This window comes from Callorhinus ursinus, unplaced genomic scaffold, assembly GCF_003265705.2.
Source record: "Callorhinus ursinus isolate GAN/ISIS: 27379988/994484 unplaced genomic scaffold, GSC_fseal_2.0 scaffold4, whole genome shotgun sequence".
In the NCBI taxonomy this organism is placed as follows: Eukaryota; Metazoa; Chordata; class Mammalia; order Carnivora; family Otariidae; genus Callorhinus; species Callorhinus ursinus.
Genome location: NW_027397066.1, coordinates 98,043,898 through 98,067,955, shown reverse-complemented (window position 1 = coordinate 98,067,955; position 24,058 = coordinate 98,043,898). Strand labels below are relative to the sequence as shown.

The 24,058-nt window shown below is 38.9% G+C and overlaps 1 protein-coding gene, 1 long non-coding RNA gene and 1 other non-coding gene across 5 annotated transcripts in view; 1 reads left to right on the top strand and 2 right to left on the bottom strand.

Moving 5' to 3' along the window:
* The window catches only part of PRSS12 (serine protease 12), a 69,662-nt gene extending 58,091 nt beyond the window's left edge, over positions 1 to 11,571 (top strand). Inside the window, exons 12-13 of one of the 3 annotated variants that reach the window (XM_025874094.2) lie at positions 9,193 to 9,473; positions 11,264 to 11,571. In XM_025874094.2, the coding sequence (XP_025729879.2) occupies positions 9,193 to 9,473; positions 11,264 to 11,571 (589 nt within the window). Of the gene's footprint in view, positions 1 to 2,747; positions 2,850 to 9,192; positions 9,474 to 11,263 lie in introns of those variants that run through there. The other 2 variants (XM_073892180.1, XM_073892181.1) reach the window with 2 other exon arrangements.
* On the bottom strand, positions 10,847 to 14,777 carry LOC112826016 (uncharacterized). The gene is made up of 3 exons (XR_003208824.2): positions 14,407 to 14,777; positions 14,115 to 14,158; positions 10,847 to 13,883 (listed from the first exon to the last, which is right to left on the bottom strand). It is a non-coding gene; the product is annotated as an uncharacterized lncRNA (long non-coding RNA).
* On the bottom strand, positions 14,226 to 14,356 carry LOC112826253 (small nucleolar RNA SNORA24). The gene has a single exon (XR_003208885.1). It is a non-coding gene; the product is annotated as a small nucleolar RNA SNORA24 (small nucleolar RNA).
* Positions 14,778 to 24,058: the final 9,281 nt, after the last annotated feature.

Here is a 24,058-nt window from a genome sequence, read left to right as displayed (position 1 = left end):
TTTCTTTTCGGTACATGTTTGGGTTTGTTTGTTTACATGTCATTATTCCTCCCCCGGAAAGCTCCTTCTGGATTCCTGCTTATCAGTAACCATCTCACTTCTGTTTATAAACTGAGTGTTTAGTATATTACTTGGCACGGAGGAGATACTCCTAAATGGTTGTTGCATGATGAAAGTGGGGGCTCAGTTGCCAAATAGTGGATCCATTTAAGAATGTTGGACTCTTTAGAGGATGGTGGTATTTTAAACCTAGATCAACAGATAATTCCTTCCATATGTCATTTCTGAATTTCTTCCCTTTATCTGCTCAGTATCAGATAAAGACAGTTGATTGAAAAGCAGAGGAGCAGATTTTATGATATGCAGCATTTTGATGTGCTGTAGATATAATGCAAGATTCTTTTAATGTGTGTAGGGAGAGAATTGGTTTGCAAATGTCTTTTAGATCCATCTGACTTGGTCTGTAACCTTTACCAGATTTCATAGACTTCCTGTTTTGCAGTGCCTAAGGAGGCTACAGCTCACATCTTTATTGCAGTAAGCCTATTAAAAAGCTAAGGTCACTTACTAGTGATTCAGAATAAGCTCCCAATTTTGTTTTTTTTCTGGGTTCAGGGACTTTGGGTTAAAATAGCCCTCCTTTAATCATCAGAAACTCTGAAATTTGCAAAAATCAATTTCCTTTGGAATTACAGGGAGACTGCCCTGTAGAAGCAGGATCATCAGGTTCTGAGAGGTTATCTTCCTTATAGATTTCTTGGGAGTCTAATTTATTTTTTATTTTTTTAAAAGCTGTTATTTATTTGAGAGAGAAAAAGAGTGAGTGGGAGGGAGAGAGAGAGAGAATCTGAAGCAGACACCATGCTGAGTGCAGAGCCCAATGCAGGGCTTGATCCCAGGACTGCGAGATCATAACCTGAGCTGAAACCAAGAATTGGATGCTTAACCAACTGAACCACCCAGGTGTCCCTTGGGAGTCCAATTTAAGGTCTACTGGTCGGGGACCTAAATTTCATATTTTGAAATTAGCTCTCACTCCTTTTTTTTATTTATATCTCCACTGCTTTAACTACTGGACTTCTGTATGTGCTCTGTAATGGTTTCTTGTTCATCAGGCCTCCCGTGGTGCCTAATTCTTGCAGTGATGATATAGGCCAGTGTTTTTGAACAGCTATTTGTGAATAAGGCATACGGTGCTGTTACCATCTGTGTTATTTTATACTGTGGGATGACAGCTTTTTATGTTTTTTTGTTTTGCCTTTATAGTCGTTCTTTTATACAATCCTCATGTCAGAATAATCTAAGAATGATGGCCTGGGAGGTTGAGATCAGAATGCAGTTACTTCAGATCCACTATCCTGTCATATTCATTTTATATAGTCTCTTTACATGATAAGGGTATTTTATTGTAAGGCTGACAGAGTTCCATGAAATTCTAATTTGTTTGTAACTTTCACATATGCTGTGTCCCAAACACTTTTTTATGCCAACATAATTAGGGTAACTGAGGTAATTGGTGAATCACCATTTATAGGCCTTCTATCTCATTTTTCACATTTTTCCTAGTGTTAATGCAGTGCAAACTTTGGAATGCAATATCCTGTTGGCATTTTGAAGTGGAAACTTGGAATAAATCAAGGTTTTTTGTAGTCCCTATAAACTTACATAATATAAATTACTTGCTTTTGGTATTTTCTACTCTAAACTGTGAGTATCATGAAATGACCCTCTCTCTATTGTGGTGCAGCAATATAATTGAGAGAAAAATTCATGAATATTACATTAACTCCTTTTAGTTGCTTATTCTGGTAACAAGCATCATTTTGGAAGAAAGAATGAATGCAAAACAAGATTCTCTTCTTTCTGTATTTCTATTGCAAATTTGATTTGATCAAGAATATAGCTTTACCTGATTTTATCTTTTTGATTTTTTGCCTAGAAACACTATAGCAGCTGGAAATTTTCAGATTGTTGCTCTGAAAATCAGAAATGTTTAAATCTTTGTAATTAAAAAGATGAGCTACAGAGATAGTAGAGTCACTTTTTAAAAACACGAAGTGTCAGGTGCTTAGCATATGCTTCATCATAACCTAGTATCTAGTAGAGTTCATTAGGAACATGGTCTTTTAGTGCTGTACATACCATCAATCATGCTAAAACCATTTCCTGAACACACACAACACACACACACACACACACACACAAACATACACACATATGACAGTGCAAGGTTCCATGGAGAAGGTCACTTCTCTCTAAGCAACTGTAACCATTTACACAAACAACTTCAATCACTTTTTGAGTTTCATCCAGACAACACAAAAAAACAGATTCTAGTAGTAGCAGATGTGTACAGGTTGATGTAAAAGACTTTCTAAAGACATGAAATCTATGTAGGAAACAGACATAAAGAATAAGACCCTGCAACATGAATTAACTTTTATTTTTATTTATTTATTTTTAAAGATTTTTACTTATTTATTTGACAGAGAGAGACACAGTGAGAGAGGGAACACAAGCAGGGGGGAGTGGGAGAGGGAGAAGCAGGCTTCCCGCCGAGCAGGGAGCCCGATGCGGGGCTTGATCCCAGGACCCTGGGACCATGACCTGAGCCGAAGGCAGACGCTTAACAACTGAGCTACCCAGGCGCCCCAACTTTTATTTTTAATTTCAGTAATTTTTTGTTCTTAAACTCTAAATCTCAGAAAAATGGGGACATTGGATTTTACTAAACTGCTGTGTTTCAGATCCTTTCTTGCTCAAGCTTGTCTGGCAATTTCATCCAATTTTTATTTGAGGAGGAGTTGAAGGCATTTCAGCAAAGCAAACAACTGGATGGTGTGTCGGCCAAACCTAAAATGTTTGTTTTAGAAGCATTTTTGAATATAATAAAGTCTGTCAAAGTAACAGAAGCTCAACTAGAGTTTTTATGTCGGAAAAAAAAAAAAGATTCCTTGATATGTTTTCTTAACAAGTCTAGAACTATACTAAATGCTTTCAAAGTCCACAATCATATTGGGAACCTCAGCCAAAGTGTTATCCCTTAAGTATATAATCACACCCACTGAGAGAGGTGACAGTAGAAGACAAATATTTGCTTAGCTAACTAATCCAGTCTTGTGTTGGATGCTCTTCAAATTCCAAGCATGTGATTATTTCTAAGAATAATTGGAGTGAAAGGAGTGTGGGAATCACTGGTTAGGTTTAGCTGGCCCATTTCCTTAAATTAGGACAACTTTAAAAGTGTAGGTACTAATAGATTTATTTTGACAAAAATGATGCTTTTTCTCAGGTAAATATTTTTTGTTTTCAGTTTAATATCAACTGCTGATTGGTGAGCATACTAAATTTGGAGTATATTCAAAACTATTGGCTGAAGTCTACTTGATTTGAGAACACAGTATATGCATATAACGTATAGTATGGGTTTTGCATTTTGATACCTTTATGTAATCTCGTATGATGCTCACTTCACCTGGTGAGAGTCCAGACATGCAGGGGTAGGAGTTATCACTATGCCTTTAAGTCTTTGGTGTAGTGGTTTTCAAGCTTAACTGTGAATTTGAATCACCTATGGTCCTACATCAGCCCTATTAATATTCTCAGAGATTGTGTGACCTGGACATTTATATTTTAAAAGTGGTATAGGTGATTCTGGTAAACAGCCAGAATTAACAAGAACATTAGATATTTGAGAGATTTTAAAAAATTGGTGGCTCAGTTGTTGAGTGTCTGACTCTTGATTTCGGCTCAGGTCATGAACTTGGGGTCGTGAGATCCAGCTCTGTGACGGGCTCTGCACTCTTGCACAATCTGCTTAAGATACTCTTTATTCTCACGCCCACACGCTCTCTCTCTCATCTGCCCTTCCCCCGAGTGTGTGCACTCTCTTGCTCTCCCTCTCAAAAAGTACTAGAAACTTTAGTGATGGTGTTCTAAGAACTGGTGAGAAGCTCTGATTTAAGTTAGGGATGACAGTGTACATATGTAGATGTGGATGTCTTTGAAAACAAGTTGTTTAACACACATTAAGACTTCTCTGTGCCAACCACTTTGCCTGGTGCTGAGGATACAAAAGTGAGCATGGCATGGTCCTTACATTTATGGAGCCTTTAACTGGGAGGACCTGACATCTTAACAGTCTTAGAAACTGTTATGAATGCGAGGACAGTGCGACCGGGAGTGTCCGAAGACAGGATTGGCCAGTTTTCAGGCAGGGCAGGAAGAGCTTCCTGGGAGGTTTTTGACTTGAGACTTGAGTGATAAAACCAGTTTTTGCCATATTGGGATGGGAGGGGTGATGATACTACAAATAGTCTGAATAAAGACAGGTGTATGAGACACCTCTTCAAGCAACTAAAAGGACAGGGGCATGGAGAACAGGCTGGTATCAGGTGGGAAGGCCCATTCTTGGATTAATTTGTATATCAAGTAAGGCATTTGAACTTTATTGTGTAGATAATGGAGACCCCTCGAAGGCTATACAGAAGAGTAGTTATATTGTCAGATAGAAACCTCACTCTAGCTGCAGTGTGAAGAAGGGACTGAAAAAGTTAAAACTCGAAGCAGCAAGACTATCAGACAGACTATTGGAGAAGTCCAGGCATGAGGTGACACATTAAGACAAGATTCCTCAAGACTTTAACACTGGGATATTTTAAAACACAATTTCCTTGTTGCAGTAATGTCTTGTTGCTTTATTTACTGGCTGAAGACCCAATTTTCAGATAATGTAGAATATATTTATACAGCTAGTTTAGATACAAGGATTATTTTAGCAAAGTATTGCAGCTCTCTTTCAAAGAGTGGAAAATATTGTTGCAATGACTTTTTTTTTCTTTTTAGGTGAACAGTAATGTAATTATCTGAAAGGATATAAAAAGTTCACATATGAAGGGAATGTCTCCTAATTCAGGCTTAAAAATTATAAGCAACGTGGGGCATCTGGGTGGCTCAGTCGTTAAGCGTCTGCCTTCGGCTCAGGTCATGGTCCCAGGGTCCTGGGATCGAGTCCTGCATCGGGCTCCCTGCTACGCGGAAGCCTGCTTCTCCCCTAGCCTGCAGCTCTCCCTGCTTGTGTTCCCTCTCTTGCTGTGTCTCTGTCAAACACAAATGGATAAATCTTTAAAAAATATATATATATAAGCAATGTAAGAGACTGCATTAAAGAGGTAATAAGCGGCGCCTGGGTGGCTCAGTCTATTAAGTGGCTGCCTTCAGCTCGGGTCATGGTCCCAGGGTCCTGGGATCGAGCCCCGCATCGGGCTCCCTGCTTTGCGGGAAGCCTGCTTCTCCCTCTCCCATTCTCCCTGCTTGTGTTCCCTCTCCCGCTGTCTCTCTGTCAAATAAATAAAAATATTAAAAAAAAAGATATAATAACAGGATGCCTAGTTTATCCCAAACTATTTCTCTAGACCAGTGCTGTCTAGCAGAAATACAATGTGAGCCACAAACGTGACTTTAAGTTTTCTAGTAGCCACATTAAAAGATAAAGCCAAACAAGTCGGGGGCACCTGGGTGGCTCAGTTGGTTGAGCGTCTGACTCTTGATTTTGGCTCAGGTCATGATCTTAGGGTTGTGAGATTGAGCCCCAAATCGGGCTCCACGCTCAGTGGGGAGTCTGGTTCAGAGACTCTCCCTCTCCTCCTGCTCATGCGCACTCTCTCTCTCTCAAATATTTAAATAAAAAAAAGGTTGAATTAATTTTAATTATATTTTATTTAGCTTGGTATATCAAAAATATTACTGCAAAATATAAAAATTGGGATACTTATTATCTATGAAGACAATATATTTAGTATTCTTTTTCATACTAAGTATTCAAAATACATTGTATATTTTATACTTTTAGCACATTTCAGTTCAGACTAACCACATTAGTACTCCAATATCCACATGCAGCTACTGGCTTGCAGTACTGGACAGTGGAGCTCCAGATAATTTCTTCAACTCCATTCTAAAGATACATGAAACATTTCAGCAGCACTTTCAAGGATATATTGGCAATTCTTTTTTTTTTCCCTTAAGATTTATTTGAGAGAGAGAGAGCATACGTGGGGAGAGCAAAGCAGGAGGGGCAGAGGGAGGGGGAGAGAGAATCTCAAGCATACTCCACCTTGATCGCAGAGCCCCACTCAGGCCTCAATTTCATGACCTTGAGATCAGGACATGAGCCAAAACCAAGAGTCAGACAGACGCTTAATCGACTGGGCCACCCAGGTGTCCCTTGGCAATTCTTCTCAGAAAGGTGTTAAATCACTTGAGGTTTTACTTCAAAACCTGAATACATTAATTAGGCCTACTGCATTTTTATAATACAGTATCAGTACACAGAAAGTAGAAGTGAGAAGTATTTAAATTTGATTTTTCTCCATGAGTATTACTTTTTACTGTTTCAGGATGTGAAATAATACCAAACTTTATTTAAATTTTGAAATGGAATCCACAAGAGTATATTCTCTGCGAACAGTGTATAAAAAGCCTTCTGAATTTTGAAGATCTGTGATGAGTTAAGGTTGGAAATGGAGAATCAAGGAATCAGAGGAAATTATTAGTATTATAGATCAACAATAGGTGGCTGAATAAGATGAATCATCTTTGTTTCACTGTTCAATTTTTTCAGCTAACATAGTTAAGAAAATTACTTTATATACTGCAAGCCCTATATAGGGGTATCCAGTGTTTGAGCAACTTAGCGCTTCCAGTAATTTTACAGGAGGAAATGGGAGGTTGTATTTAAGTAGGCAGTCACTAGAAAATTCCAAGTTTTGAATACTGACTTCTCTAAATTCACATTCAAGCACAGGTCTTGTATCCAGTCTAATACTTCCAAGTTTTCATAAAAAGAATTAAGGTGAGAGCTGTAACAGTCAGTCAGATGCTAGCACAAAGTAGGTGCGGAGTTGATGAAATCATAGCTGGAATTTTGGCAGATAAAAAGAATGAAGGACTGAGTTTTTGCAAAAGAATGATTGTGGAATCCAAGCCTGGTAAAAAGGTGAGTCATAAGCAGAGTGAGATTGCAATGAAAAAAAAATAGTGGGGTCAAAGGATTGAAATTTAATGGGGTTGAAGGAGTGTAGAGCTGTAAAATTGTAAAGACAGGAGGTGGAAAGTAGGAGATGCTTGAAATCAAGACTTCAGAAGTTTGTAGTATTTGGTGAATACCAGGTCTGGGTCTCATGATGGGAGTAGGTGGCTGAAATGGAGACTAGGCTCACTGCAGGTGAGGAAGTTAGGGAATTAAAAGGGCGTTTTGGAAATTAAGTCATTAAGAATGTTTTAAGCAGTGGTAGGGGTTAAGTAAGCGAGGTGCTATATACTCTTAAGTGAGAAAGAGGAAGTAACCAGGAAGTGGGGTGGATCATGTATTCTATGTCAGTAGTTCTCAACTGTGGCCAGTTTGCACCAGAGGGGACACAGGGAAATGTCTGGAGACATTTTTGGTTGCCACAATTGAGGGGTGTATGCATGTGCTTTACTGGCCACCTTGTGAAGAGAGGCCAAGGATGCTTCTAAATATCCTACAATGCACAGAACAGCTTCTCTCTTACAACAAAGATTTATCTGGTTCCATATGTCAATAGTGCTGAGGTTGGGAAACTGCTTTAGGCGGAGGCACCACAATCAAGGTATGTTGGTTGAAAAAACAAGCTGAGAACTATCAATCCAGTAAATGTTGTTTCTACTTAAATTGAATAGTTTAAGGGAAAAAGACACATTAAAAATAATCCATTCATTCATTTACTCAATCAAAAAACATAGGCTGCATTTCTACTTAACAGGGCATCGCTATTGTAGGTTTTTAAGATTCATCAGTTAACATAAGATCCCTGTCCTGAGACTAAGAATTCCTCAAATCAGTGAGATCATATGATACATGTCTTTCTCTGATTGACTTATTTAGCTCAGCATAATACCCTCTAGTTCCATCCACCTCGTAATCTCAGGAAACAAACTGAGGGTTGCTGGAGTGGTGGGGGGTGGGAGGGATGGGGTGGCTGGGTGATAAGACATTGGGGAGGGTATGTGCTATGGTGAGCACTGTGAATTGTGCAAGACTTGAATCACAGATCTGTACCTCTGAAACAAATAATGCAATATATGTTAAGAAAAAAAAAAGAAGATAGCAGGAGGGGAAGAATGAAGGGGAGTAAATCGGAGGGGGAGACGAACCATGAGACACTATGGACTCTGAGAAACAAACAGGGTTCTAGAGGGGAGACGGGTAGGGGAATGGGTTAGCCTGGTGATGGGTATTAAAGAGGGCACGTATCGAATGGAGCACTGGGTGTGATATGCAAACAATGAATCATGGAACACTACATCAAAAACTAATGATGTAATGTATGGTGATTAACATAAAATTAAAAAAAAATCCATGAAAATCTTTATTCTTAATACCTGTGTCTTAGAAGTTTTCTTTATGCATTTTGATAGTTATCTAAATCCTCTAAGATTACATTAGCAATTAAAAAAAAAATCTGGTTTGAGAAAAAAGATCCCTGTCCTTGGATGCCTCTTAAGCAGAGAGAGACAGCTATAAATGTAGATGGTCTGTTAGAAAGTGGTGTTATAGAAGAGAGATTAAGGATATTGGGAGTGCTGGGGAGTGATGGACAAAGGGTAGACTGCAGTTCTAAATCAGGGTCTCACTGGGATGATGTCTGGACAAAGATTTAAGAGATGAGAGAATATGAATATATGTTGCCCAGAAAATATAGTTTTAGTTTGCATTCACTTCACAGGAAAGGGGTAAAGTGGGTTGTGCTAAGGGATACAAAATTAGACCAGCCATGATTTCTGCCCTAAAGGAGCTTCGTGATGAACTAACATCTTGGAAATCCTAGAAAAACGAAGACAGCAAATACAAGACAGTAATTTTGCTCTATACTCTTTGTTCCTGTTTTCATCTTTTGTCATTATCGGAATAACAGGTTAATGATTAGCTGTTATTTTCCACTTGTGCTCCACATTTGCTCCTTCTCAGAAAACAATTACACAGGAACCTGGATTAAGCAGTGAAATGATGAAATGGGTTTGGAGTAAACAACCAAGAGTGGTGGGGTCAGAGAACAGGAAAAGGTAAACTTACAGAGAGGGATAATGATTAGAAGAAAGGCTTGCAGTATCTCTATTTACCTTCCCTGCTGACAGTTGTTTCCAGCCACTTACTAGCTCTCTGCCTCTCAGGTATGGTAACAGCACAAGGAGCTATGCTGTTCGGGTTGGGGATTATCATACTTTGGTGCCAGAAGAATTTGAAGAAGAAATTGGAGTTCAGCAAATTGTGACTCATCGGGAGTATCGACCTGACAGCAGTGACTATGACATCGCCCTGGTTCGATTAGAAGGACCAGAAGAGCAGTGTGTTAGATTTAGCAGCCATGTTTTGCCCGCCTGTTTGCCACTCCATAGAGAGAGGCCACAGAAAACCGCCTCCAATTGTTACATAACAGGATGGGGAGACACAGGTAATGTAGATAACACGAAGGATAAGTGAGACCTGGGCATGTTCTTGTGTCTGGGACTATCAATACTTTTGGGTGTACAATGGGAATGAAAATCTTAAATGGGTTCAGGTTTAGTTGTTTGGAAATTGTCAAGTGTGTGATGCATGCATGTAATTTGGATTCATATCCTGAGGGTACTGTTGGTTACCATTATTATTATTAGCACAAATTGACAGAACTCAATTGCCTTATGGGGTAGAGAATCCTGTACTTTCAGTTCCATAGACTGGTAAGGAGACAGAGGAACGGATTTTTCATTTTTAAGACCCTACTCCAACACTTGGGGCCTGGCTCGTTATATTTAAAAAAAATCATTTTTTAAAGATTTTTATTTGTCAGAGAAAAAAAACAAGCAGGGGGAGTAGCAGGCAGAGCAGACAAAGGGAGAAGCAGGAGCCTGATGTGGGCTCGATCCCAGGACCCAGGGATCATGACCTGAGCCGAGGGCAGACGCTTAACTGACCGAGCCACCCATGTGCCGCCCCCCCACTTTAAAGCTTTTTGTCAGAGTGGCTATATTTTTTAAAAGCTTTCCCAGAGGACTCTGATTTAGCTACACCAGCAAAGGGCCTTGGTGTTTGATGGCCTTGCCTTTTCTGTAATAAAGGCCACTATCAAACTCAATTTTATGGAGAATCTCTAAATATAGAACAGACAAGAGAGCTACTATGAAGTGGAGATCCAACCCACTTTCTCCCCTTCATCCCACCCTCCCAACCCCCAAGCTAGAGCAAGATGTTCATCTTACAGTCTTCTCAGGCAAAACAATTTTCTGGATTGCCTTGCTATAGAATTAAATCAGTGTACATCAGCTAGTGCTTTGTTCAGGATGGTCCTTGAGAAAGATGTAGGGCTCACCTAGACTGGGTGCTTGATTCACAAATGGTTATTGAATAAGGGATAGGTTGACTGCTCTCCATTAAAAACTATCAACACTGATCATTGTACTCTTGAAAAGAACATCAAATAAGTATTTCTACGTGTGATAATTTCAATGTTTTATTTAGTAAATGTTTGTGTTCATTTCATCACACTGCACAAAATATGGGCTTTATACTTGCATTATTTCACAGCTGCATAAAGGCAGAATATCTGCTATAGATATACTGAAAAGGCATGTAACTGTCCAATCCTGAGATAAACCACAAAGAAAACATTTTCCGGATGATACAATAATCAGATCAGAGTAAATGCCTTCTCTGTACACTATGTGGATCTATGAGGCAAACAGTCTCTGAGAAGGCTTAACTATATCCATTACAACTCATGAGGGAGGGTTCATTTACCTTCCTTTAGACAGAAACAGAAATTAACAGTTAACAGAAATGACAAAGTCAACTTTACACAATGTTTTATTAGGAGTTATTACAATTAATAGGGTACAAGAAAAACAATGGAATTTAGATCCAAGAAAAGGCTCATGGAGAATATTATCAATTATACATTTTAGCCACTGAACAATGAGTGGCTACCAGTATAGAGTACACAAACTTCAAATGCTCAAACTTAGGCCTGTTTGATATATAGTAATGTTTTGCTCCTCCATTCTTATGAAATGCCATGCTTCTACCATGCTATTTAGAGTAGTTCTTGCCACTTTATGTCCTTCTATACCATTTAGTTATCACTCATTTAAACTACACTAATCACAATAAGGCTTTTATTTTCAAGATTAAAAGTTCATTTAACTGTTAAATGTTTTCTGTAAGGTCTTTAGCTGGCATCTAATTCAGATTATTTGGTCCGACTAGGACGAGCCTATTCAAGAACTCTACAACAAGCAAGCATCCCCCTACTTCCCAAGAGGTTTTGTGAAGAACGTTATAAGGGTCGGTTTACAGGAAGGATGCTCTGTGCTGGGAATCTACATGAACACAAACGTGTTGACAGCTGCCAGGGAGACAGCGGAGGACCGCTTATGTGTGTTCGGGCAGGAGAGAGTTGGGTTGTATATGGGATAACCTCCTGGGGGTATGGCTGTGGAGCCAAGGATTCACCTGGTGTCTATACCAAAGTCTCAGCCTTTGTACCTTGGATAAAAAGTGTCACCAAATTATAATTCTTCATGGAAACCTGAAGAGAAAGTATGTTGGAAAATTTTCAACCTCTACATTAGCACTCAGCCAGAGATGCCAACTTATGGGGATGAGAGCCATGTTTCTGCTTTTGTGTTGTGATTAAATCATGTACACCATTGCTGCTTGAGAAATTTGTGATGTGAACATTCTGTTAGATACCTCAGTGTAGTACTAATTATTCTTGATTAGCATTGTTGGAAGTCTTTATTCTCAGCACTCTCCAGAGATTACTGTATATCAGTTGTGCAATAAGCCTGTTTTTATTCTTTTGGATTAAGAGTCTGTAATTCAATCAATACTCTTTACTACACTTAAGTGATATTGTGTAATTAAGCTCAGATTTTCTTCAAAAGGCTGAGAAATTTCCACATTGACTCTCTGTAGCCTTTGACAAGTGAGGAAGTCAAGGCCCAAAAAGTGAAGGAATCCATTATAAACCTAGACTGGAATAGGATCAGTCACAATACATTCCTGAATAAAGCCTTTGTACCATGCACTATGGCAACACATTCTAGTTACCTAGCAAAATTTGGAATACCTGATAGTAAAGAATGCCTTCAAGTTGTTGGGATATACAACCTAATTTATCCACCTTATTTGTTAACATCCTCTAGCAGTTACTTTCGGCTTGATAAAATTTTTCCTTGGCATCATGCGATTTGCTGTACCATGACTTAAGAGTGCCATCTATTGCAACTTTCTTATAATGACTAAAACACGTAGATTTCCACTATCCTGTCCCAGCTAATAAAGACACACTATTAAAAAAATGCTTTCTCTGCTTATGTAGTGGGGGAAAAAAAGCTCTAAAATATCTTATTTGTTCCAACTGATTTAATTCATACTCCAGCTATGTGCTAGACACTGCATTAAGTGGCTATGCACCTCACTGACAATTTTCAAAAGGCTGATAAGATTTTACAGTATCCCTAGCTTTCAAATTGTCGAACAGACCTAGAGGCCAAGGTAAGCCAGTGGGATGTTAACTTCAGAATAGGTGCCCCAGTACTGACAATGTTATTTTCCCCCTCTACTGCTGTCTAAAGTCAATTTTCTCCTTTGGCTATTTTCCCAACCCAGTAAGGGACAGCTGCTTACTATGGACTCTTTCAGGACATTCTTGATAGCAATGCAAAATCTTTGCCCAAACATAAAAGGCATGCCCCTCAGGCCTTAAGTAGTTTTAAGCAGTTTTTGTATATCCAAGAAAGATTTGCATAAAGACAGGTAAAGAAGTCAGTGTGAACTTTAGGACCAGTTAAGTAAGCCTCTTCAAAGGCTAAATCCACATGAATGGTACTTCGCTACTTTCCCAACTGCATCTACTTGCGTTTTTTGTAAATCCTCAGCTTTGCAAAAAAAACTGGTGCTAACATAAAGGTGCTTTATAGTTTACTACTTTACAAAACTGCAATGCTATATCACACATAACATTAAAACTTTTCTAAAAGCTCAAGATTTTTGATAAAGGAAAAACTTTTCAAGCATTTACATCTACAGAGATGAGAGCTACACAGTGCACACCTGCACAAGGGGCTTGAAAAAAATGTGCAATAGAGGAGAAAATTTATCTCTACTGAAACTTCGCACAGGCCACCTTTCTAATTAAACTATAGTGCAGATGCAAGCAACATTTATATTGAATTTTTAATAGGCCAGAGGTTGGGACACTTTTAAAACAGCCAACAGGCAGCCTACAGTTTGCTCAAACTTGAATAGAATACTTGGTTCATAATATGTCTTTATTATAGCTCTTGTTAAGCGTTAAGTGTGAATTTTAAATGACACAAGTGTTCAGTGCACATTTGTGTGAATAAAGTACATAGTTGTTCATCTTGTATAGTAGCCTTAATCTTTTGTGTGGTAACTGTGCTGTCCCTTATGGGTACCCGCCTTTAATGTTGTTTCCCTCCAAATACTGTAGTACCTTACACCAATAATCATCATTCATACTACTTCCATACTACCTCTTACCAGAAAAAGTAGTCTGTTACTTATTATTTGTCGTAACAAATACCTTTCCACTTCCTTTTTAGAGAACCTGGATTCTCCAGATGAATCAAGCATTTTATTTAATTACAGCAAGCAAGGAAGTGCTCACTTATTCTCTACTTAAACGCCATAGTTAAGCAAAAACATCAGACCTATATTGAAAACACCACACTGATAGTTTCCAGAACATTATTTGCACTCAATACCCGAGCTGTTGAGATTTAAGATCACCTTTTGGCAGGACACCACAGGATTCTAAACAAACAGGACTTCACCCATATCACCTTAATTTCTTGATTATCTGCAAGAGAAGAAAACCACCTTTATAAAACTCTTATCTGTGTACTCACATCACTGTTGAGATCTTAGCAACTACTTGTTACTTTCTGTTTAGCTGGCTATTAACCTCTTTCAAATTACAAAGTTAACAGCAAGAAGGGGCCAATTCTGGCCTTCCAATTCCTTAGCAGGAAGGGTTTCAGAACTACGAAGGGTTTCACTAACTACGAAATACGAATAAAAAGGAACCTACCATGTCATGTTTTCTATCATCCATCGGACAGTTGGTTCAGCCTCCTGGAAACATTTCAACAATAGTTAGATGTGTGCCCAACAACCCAGCACCCTCCAGGTTTTCCAAAGTGAATGTTACTTGTGCAAGTCAGAATCTGATACCAATTAAATGGTGACAGCTTTGCCAATAAACAAGAATATGCTCTTCCATGGCTAGGAAGGGAGACTGCCACAGCTGACAGGTCCCAAAGATACATGGAGATTCACAATCCCAGAGCAGATGAGCATGCACAACCACAGACACTACTCACCTTCCGGATCTAAATGGGGGAGTTTCAGGATGCGGTGTTACTATTTAACAGTGGCGGAGTAGATTCAAGATGGCTACTTGACACCGACAGCGGGTTTCGCGACCTTTGCCCGAGGGCCCACGACCCGGGCGCGCTCGGCTTCAGGCTCGCCACCCAGGGCTGCACGTGGCCGCCTCGTGACCTCAGGAACACCTAAGGCCCCTCAGGTTTTCCAACCAAGAGGTTTTCAAAGCGGACGTGGACCTACCACTACAAGTCTCTTGAAACCCCTGCATTTTAACTAAGCCGGAAAGTTCTGCCCCAATTACCACCTTAGTGCACAAAACGCGACAGCGTACCTTAATCTCAGAGCCTAAAACCCGACGCTTCCCGGATGTAAAAGGCCGCGTCCCTCGGCGCACGCTCTCTTATAGGGCTGGTGACGCTATTCCGGGGAAGCGCCGCGAGGGGCGGGGCCCACGCGATTTTTCCTCCGCTCTGCCCTTTACGGCGCCTCCACGGTTCCACCCCTTCGTGATGGCCCCTCCCACCTCTCAGAGTTTGCTCCACCTTCCCCGCCCATCCAGGGGACGGGGCTGCTCACCAACCCTTTGATTCTGACGCGCGCGCCTCCAGGGGTGGCAGAAAGTTCTCGCGATACTAGGGAATCCTGATGCTCGTGGTCTCCGGCCGACTGGGAAGGTGAAGTTTTTGTTTCCTGGTTACTTTAGGGTAGTTAACTTTCGAGGTTGCCATAGTTACTGAAACACCAAGCTATATAGTTCTCCGCTTCTAAACCTTTAGGTAGGTTAATATATATGGAACTAGCTGATTTTTTTATCTATTAGTGAACTATCCGGGACTCCCGTCTTCCGCTGGAATTGCTGTTCCTGAAGCTCAGGTGTCAGTGATCTGCAGTCATTTAAAAAAGTTTTTTTTTTCTGGTCTAATCTCTTAGGAGTATTTACACTCATTACTGAAAGCCTTGCCGAAAGATTCTGTAAACACAAGTTTAGAAAAAGCAAAGGACATTAGCCGGAAGAGCGTACGACCGACCCATTTACGTGTGTTTCTGAACATGGCCCGCGTTGCAGACTGACCCAGTGTCGTTTTTACATATCTGGCCGCAGCTGGGCTCCGCCGACTCTTGAAAACGGGCGCCTAGGTCTTAACCTCCCTGCTGTACCTTCGAGGGTTTAATTAAAGAAATAATAGAGCTACCCCTTGTAAAATGGAATTAAAAATGTTTAGGAATACTTTTAGTCCTAGACATGTGCTTATTAACTGCCATTACATTTATTTTCTATTTTCCCTTGTCCTCTCAGATGAAGCAAAAGGGAGGTTCGAGGCAACGTTTTTACTTAGTAGTGGACCATTTGGGAAGGTTGTCGCCGCAGTTGCTGTCAGGAAAAATGGTATCAAGAGGCCTGGTGAATAAAGTGCCACAGTAGAGATCTACAGAATCTTCATGAAATCCCCGCATACTGTTCAGGGGGAAATAATTAGAGCAAAAATTGCTATTACGGTTAGCGTCGGAATGACAAGTTTATAGGAAATAAATTTTAACTTGAAAGAACTAAAGTTTCTGAGGCTCACCTTCTATCACCCTTTCTTTTTCTTCATCTTACTCCATCTCACTAATGAACGGAAGATACTATTCAATAACAAAGTTTAAATACCAAATCACAGTGGAGAGTTTTGCCAAATTAGATTTCATTTAGAATCTCTTGCAAAGGCTGTCCTAACAAAATGTCACAGATTGGGTGGCTTCAACAACGGATTTTTCACAATTCTGGAGACAAAACTCTGAGATCAAGGTGTCCACAGGTTTGTTTTTAGACCTTCTGTGGCCTGTAGATGGCCCTCTCCTCCCTGTATCTTCACATCCTTCACCCCTCTAGCTTCTGTATCCCAATCTCTTCTTAAAAGAACACAGTCATTTTATTTTATTTTATTTTTTTTATATTTTTTAAATTTTTATTGTTATGTTAATCACCATATATTACATCATTAGTTTTTGATGCAGTGTTCCATGATTCATTGTTTGTTCATAACACCCAGTGCTCCATGCAGAACGTGCCCTCCTCAATACCCATCACCAGGCTAACCCATCCCCCTACCCCCCTCCCCTCTAGAACCCTCAATTTGTTTTTCAGAGTCCATCATCTCTCATGGTTCGTCTCCCCCTCTGACATACTCCCCTTTTCTTCCTCTCCTGTTATCTTCTTCTTTTTCTTTTTTCTTAAAATATGTTGCGTTATTTGTTTCAGAAGTACAGATCTGTGATTCAACAGTCTTGCACAATTCACAGCGCTCACCATAGCACATACCCTCCCCAATGTCTATCACCCAGCCACCCCATCCCTCCCACCCCCAACCACTCCAGTAACACTCAGTTTGTTTCCTGATATTAAGAACACAGTCATTTTAGATTAGGGCCTTGCTAATGACCTCATTTAACCTTAATTGCCACTTTAAAGATCTTGTCTCCAAATACTGTCTTATTCTGAGGTATGGGCAGTTAGGACTTCAACGTGGGGATGCATATATCTTTTTTGATTTAGTGTTTTTGTTTTCTTCAGATAAATACCCAGAAGTGGAATTGCTGGATCATATGTAATTCTATTTTTAATTTTTTGAGGAACCTTCATACTGAGGTTCCTCCATACTTTTCTAAGCGGCTGGATGAATTTACATTCTCATCAACAGAAAACAGGGTTTTTGCTTCACATTCTCGCTAACCCTTGTTATTTCTTGTTTTTGTTTTTTGTTTTTTTAATACTAGCCATTCTGATTGTGTGAGATGATATCTCATTGTGATTTTGATTTACATTTCCCTGATTATTAGTGATGTTGAGGATCTTTTCATGTGTCTGTTGGCCATCTTTATGTCTTCATTGGAAAAATGTCTAGGGGCTCCTAGGTGGCTCATTTGGTTAAGAGTCTGCCTTCACTCAGGTCATGATTTCAGGGTCCTGGGATTGAGCCCCACGTCGGGCTCCCTGCTGAGCACGGAGTCTGCTTCTCCTCCTCCCTCTGCTCTTCCCCCTGCTTGTGCTCTCTCACTTGCACACGCTCTCTCTCAATTAAAAAAAAAAAAGTCTGTTTACATCCCCTGCCCATTTTTTAATTGGGTTGTTTAGTATTTTGCTGTTGAGTTGTATGAGTTGTTTATATATTTTGGATATTAACCCATTATTAGATATATGATTTACAAATAGTTTTTCCCATTCGGTAGGTTGACTTTTCATTTTGTTGAAAATTTCCTTTGCTCTGAAGAAGCTTTTTAGTTTGATGTAGTCCCACTTGCTTATTTTTGGAGTCAGATCCAAGGAATCATCACCAAGATCAATGTCAAGGAGCCTACCGCCTATGTTTTTCCCTAGGAATTTTATGGTTTCAGGCTTACATTCAAGTTTTTAATCCATTTTGAGTTCATTTGTGTGTGGTGTAAGACAATAGTCCAGTTTCATTCTTTTGCATGTGGCTGTCAAGTTTTTGTAGCACTATTTATTGAAGAGACTGTCCTTTCCCATTGTATATTCTTGGCTCCTTTGTTGTAAATTAATTGACCATATATGCATGGATTTATTTTTGGGCTCTCTATTCTGTTCCATTGATCAATGTGTCTGTTTTGTTTATTTCATTTTTTAAAGATTTTATTTATTTGAGAGAGCGAGAATGAGAGAGAGAGAGAGAGAGCACATGAGAGGGGGGAGGGTCAGAGGGAGAAGCAGACTCCCCGCTGAGCAGAGAGCCCGATGTGGGACTCAGTCCCAGGACTCCAGGATCATGACCTGAGCCAAAGGCAGTCGCTTAACCAACTGAGCCACACAGGCGCCCTGTTTATTTATTTTTTTTTAAAGATTTATTTATTTATTATAGGGCGGGGAGGAGCAGAGGGAGAGAGAGAATCTCAGGCAGACTCCCAACTGAGCATGGAGCCTGATGCTGGGCTAGATCTCACAACCCTGAGATCATGAGATACTTGAACCAAAATCAAGAGTTGGATGCTTAACCAGCTGAGCCACCTAGATGCCCCTCAGTGTGTCTATTTTTATGCCAGTATTTTACTGTTTTAATTACTATAGCTTTGTAATATAGTTAGAAACCATGGAGCATGATGTCTCTAGCTTTGTTCTTTCTCAAGATTGCTTTGGCTGGGCGCCTGGGTGGCTCAGTTGGTTAAGCAACTGCCTTCGGCTCAGGTCATGATCCTGGAGTCCCGGGATCGAGTCCCACATCGGCTCCTTGCTCAGCAGGGAGTCTGCTTCTCCCTCTGACCCTCTTCCCTCTCGTGTTCTCTATCTCTCATTCTCTCTCTCTTGAATAAATAAATAAAATCTTAAAAAAAAAAAAGAATCTTTAAAAAAAAAAAAGATTGCTTTGGCTATTTGGGGTCTTTTATAGTTCCATGCAAATTTTAGCATTGTTTGCTTTATTTCTGTGAAAAATGCCATTAGAATTTTGACAGGGATTGTATTGAATCTGTAGATTGCTTTGCATATTATGGACATTTAAACAATATTCTTCCAGTCAATGAGGGCAGGATATCTTTCCATTTACTTATATCATTTTCAATTTCTTTCATCAGTGTTTTATAGTTTTCAGTATACAGGTTTTTCACCTTCTTCATTAAATTTATTTCTAACTATTTTATTCTTTTTGATGCAGTTGTAAATGGAATTGTTTTCTTAATTTCTCTTTGTGATAGTTCATTATTAATGTATAGAAGTACACTTGATTTTTATATACTGATTTTGTATCCTGCAACTTTACTGAATTCATTTCTTCTAACAGGTTTTTTTTTTTTTTTTGGGTGGAGTTATTGGGTTTTCAATATGTAATATCATGTCATCTGCAATTAGTGACAGTTTTACTTTTTCCTTTCCAATTTGGATGCCTTTTATTTCTTTTTCTTACCTAATTGCTCTGGCTAGGACTTCCAATTCTATGTTGAATAAAAATGGTAAGAGTGAGCATCCTTTCTTGTTCCTGATCTTAGAGGAAGAACTTTTATCTTTCCACCATTGAATATATTAGCTGTGGGCTTGTCATATATGGCCTTTATTATGTTGACATATGTTCCCTCTATACCTACTTCCCACTTTGTTCAGTTTTTATTCATAAATGGATGTTGAATTTTCATATATTTTCATGTGTCAAAATACTATTTAGTTTTGAATGCTTTGCTTGAATATCACTTGTTCTGTGAAACTTTTCATTACTTGAACTGAATTTGATTTCCTTTTTTGACAAACTATAGTACTTGGATTTTTCTTGTAGTATCTTTATTATATTATAAACTCCTTTTGAAGGACTGTGTCTCTTATTTGAAGTGCCTATCAGAGTGACTCATTAAATAAGCAGGAAATTGCATTATCGAATGCTTTGAGGCAATCAGTATATGTTTTAAGGAACTGAGAAAGTTTTATATTTATTTTAAAAAGCTATTTTTTGGGCGCCTGGGTGACTCAGTCATTAAGTGTCTGCCTTCGGCTCAGGTCATGATCCCAGGGTCCTAGGATCGAGTCCCACATCGGGCTCCCTGCTCAGCGGGAAGCCAGCTTCTCCCTCTCCCACTCCCCCTGCTTGTGTTCCTGCTCTCACTGTCTCTCTCTGTCAAATAAATAAATAAAATCTTTAAAAAATAAAGAAATAAAAAGCTATTTTTCACCAGGAGGTGGAGTTTGATCTCCATTCTCTCCCCCAACACTAAGTTGAGTGTGGGTTGTATTTGGAGACTTGCTTTCAAAGGGTAGGGTAAGGCAAGAAGGGGAAAGTATAACTGTACAGTGGAGAAATATAGCAAACACTACCTAGACCAGGTGATCAATAGTAACATGAGTGAGAAGTCATAATGATAGTGTATACTGTGATAAGATGTGATGAAAACATTTCACCTCCTTTGCGTTATTCTTCCCCAAAGCCCTAACCGTAGTCAAACCGTGAGAAAAAATATCAGACAAAATCAAACTGATGGACAGTCTACAAATTACCTAATCAGTACTCAAAATTGTCATGGTCTTGAAAAACAAGAAAAGTCTTTGAAACTGTCACACCAGAGGAGATGACACATAATGCCTAAATGTAATGTGGTATCCTGGCTGGGAACCTCAAGCAGAAAAAGGACATTAATGGAAAACTAGTGAAATCTGAATAGAGTGTGAAATTTAGTTGATAGTAATGTGCCAGTGTTGGCTTCTTAGTTGTGACAGATGTATATGGTATTGTAAGATGTTAACAATAGGGGAAATTGGATGAGGGATACTCCTGTGTACTATTTTTTCAACTTTTCTGTAAACCTAAAACTATTTTAAAATAAAGCTTAATAAAAAAGCAGTCATAACTTTATAGTCTTTTATTTTTGTTTTAAGATAAGCTGTGCTTTAGTAATGGTTTCTATATACTGTTAGTGTGAAATTTGTGGCTGAGATAGTGATATTTCTAAATTTATGGCCATTTGAGATCAAACCTAATGAATTTAGCCACTGTTTAAGCCAAATCTTTAAGACTTAGAATACTCAGTAGACGTTATGTGGTAATATATAGAATTAAAAAAATTATTGTAAATGAAGGTTGATTTAAGGATTTTAAAGGTAGAATGCAAGGTAAGTTGTTAGAAGTCATTAAATGATGGCAGGACGGTGCTTTAGTCTGCATTTGATACACTAAATGAAACAGTTCCTTATAGAATACTCATTCTTCTACTATGCTGCTTCTCCCTACTCTATTTCCCTTTTTCCTTTTGTGGTTTTAATATAGGAACTATAGTAATCATCAGAGAAGCAAAATTTAGCACAACTGCACATCTCTCATGAATGTTGAAATGAGTGGGAGAAAAATATCAGGAAATGGCCTGTGAACATATTCTCATCTTAAGATACTCAGGGAACCTAAGCTTGCAGTTGGTTTGTACTAGCAATGCGATAGTGCTAAGAAAATTGTAATAAAACTACAGTGTCTAGAAGAGAGGAGATGAGAAATCTCCTGTATTTCTACTGGAATATTCTTTTTGATTCTGAACACTTTGTTCAGTTGTTAAATATCTACAAGACTCTGTCAAATGTTTATTGAGTAGACATGGCCCTTGCCTCAAAACTCCAATGGAATTGAATAACTTATAATCAGTGATATCACCGAATTATTCAAAACTCAAAGCCTGGGAGTCAGCTTTGATTTCTCCCTTTCATTTTCAATTTTTAGTGTATTTCTGTATCAGTTAACGTATTAGTTATCTATTGCTGTGTTTCAAATTAGTCTAAGCATTGTGGATTAAAATGATAAGCATTATCTCACACAATTTTTGTGGATCAGGAATTCAAGAACAGCCTGTCTTAGTGTATCTCATGAGGTTGCAGTCAGGATATTGACTGAGGCTGCAGGATCCTCTTCCAAGGTGGCTTGCTTACAAGCTTGGCAAGTTAATGCTAATTGTTGGCAGGAGGTCTCATCCTCAGCTTGTGGATTTCCATTAGGCTGCTGGAGTGTCCTCATAATATGGCAGCTGGCGTCTCCCAAAGTGAGTGATCCAAGAGATGAAGTACCAATGATTTTATGACCTAGTCTGAGAAGTTAACATGGTATCACTTGTTAGAAGTAAGTTATTCCAGCTCACACAAAAAGAAGAGAAATTAAACTCTCTTAAAGGGGGGAATATAAAAATTGGTTGACACAAGTTAAAACTGCCACAGTAAGAATGGGTGAGATTGTGTTGCAGTTACAAACAATCTAAAATCTTTTGTTGCTTAAAACAACAGGTGTTTCTTGTCATGTTCTTGTCCATTTTAGAGACTCAGGCTAATGAGGCCTTCGCCATTTGTAATGTTTCTAGGCAATAGGAAGGGAGATGGGAAGCTGGAATCACATACATGTTTTAGGCTTCCATTCTGAAGTAAGAGTCTTCACATTGCCTCATACTACATGGACAAAAGCAAGTTGCATGGCTACCCCTAACTTCTAAAGGATAGGGAAATGGAATCCTATGTGTTTAGAAGGATAAGAATCAGAAATATCTGTGAACAGCACGAGTGATTAATGCAGTTGCCATCTTATTACTTTTGACAATTATTTTTAGATTTACCCTTTCCTTTCCTATTCTCTACTGTCATAATCTAGGACTAACCTAAGACAATATGTCTGAATTATCTTCCTACTTTTCTAATTCCTCCTGCCCAATCAACTGAGTATATTTTTGAAAGATTAAATTTCCTGAAATACCATTTTCTTCAGGTTAGTCACTTGCTACAGAAATTGTAATAGCTTCCTACTATCAGGTTAAATTTCTAATCTCTGGACGTATTGCAATGTATGTTACATTTAGTATGCTCATTCCTAGTTTTGTTCAGGCTATTTTATACCTATATTTCCCATTTTTCCTACCCATCCATTAGGACACATTTAAAAAAATTTTTTTTTTTTTTAAAGATTTTATTCGTCAGAGAGAGAGAGCACAAGCAGGGGGAGCGGCAGGCAGAGGGAGGAGCAGGCTCCTTGTTGAGCAAGGAGCCTGATGCAGGGCTCGATCCTGGGACCCTGGGATCATGACCTGAGCCTAAGGCAGACACTTAACCGACTGAGCCACCCATATATCCCCACATCTCAGTTCTTAATTATTTTTTACAGGAATCTTTCTCCCAAAACATCAGTGAATATTGGTTTCTTCCCTTTCTTGCCATCCTTAATATTTGTTCCTTGTGCCTTTGTTTTTGAAAATTATTCATTAGTAAATATTTAATGTTCCTACCATATGATTTTCTACTATATGCTGGGCCCTGATCTTAGTGTTGCGGCGGGAGCAGTAAACAACACAGACAAAGTTTCTCACTCATGGAGTTTATATTTTAGTGGTACAAAACAGACATAAATAAGAATATTAGAGTTATATCAGAGGAGCAGAACTGCTAGGGTATTGATAGTGATATTGATATATCTAGTGTAAGGTCAATCACAGCTGTCATGTGGAGGAAGCAAGGAAACCTGGCAACTGCAAGGATGAACTGGAATTCATGAGAATGGAGTGGAATCTGCATTAATTTCTCCCTGGTTCCAAAGGTTCAACTTTGATGAGAAAGGTGATCTGCAGGAGGAGCGGGCCTTTGTCACAGACCCACGAGTTGCAGAAGTTGAAACGGGATCTGTCAGTTGAAGAAGGTATAGACCTGGCTGCAGTCCCACGCAGACAAAATGAGCTAGCAGATTATGTGACAACTTGCATAATCTGTAACATTGCCTCATGCCCTGAACTGACCTTCCAAGTGTGAAAGTATATGACTGTTGTTTCACTTCCAGTTACTAGGCAAAATGTCTCCTGTGGCCCATGCTAACCTGGAACTATTAAGGCAAGGAAATGGAACTATAGTACTAGCTTAGCTAAGTTAACAAAATAGAAATCAACCACAATAAGTAAATTCTATGAAAATTTAGAGTCAGTAAGTGCTATGGAGAAAAATAAGAAGAGGATGAGAAATGTTTTCAGTGAGGATAGGAATTATAATTTTTAAAAAAAAAGCATACAGGGCAGATCTCCTTGAGAAGGTGCCGTTAGGTCAAAAAGACCTGAAGAAGGTGAAGGAATAAAACATGCTGGTACCTGGGAGAAGAATATATATATATTTAAGGATTTATTTTATTTATTTTATTTTATTTATTTTTTTATTCTTGATGTAGTGTC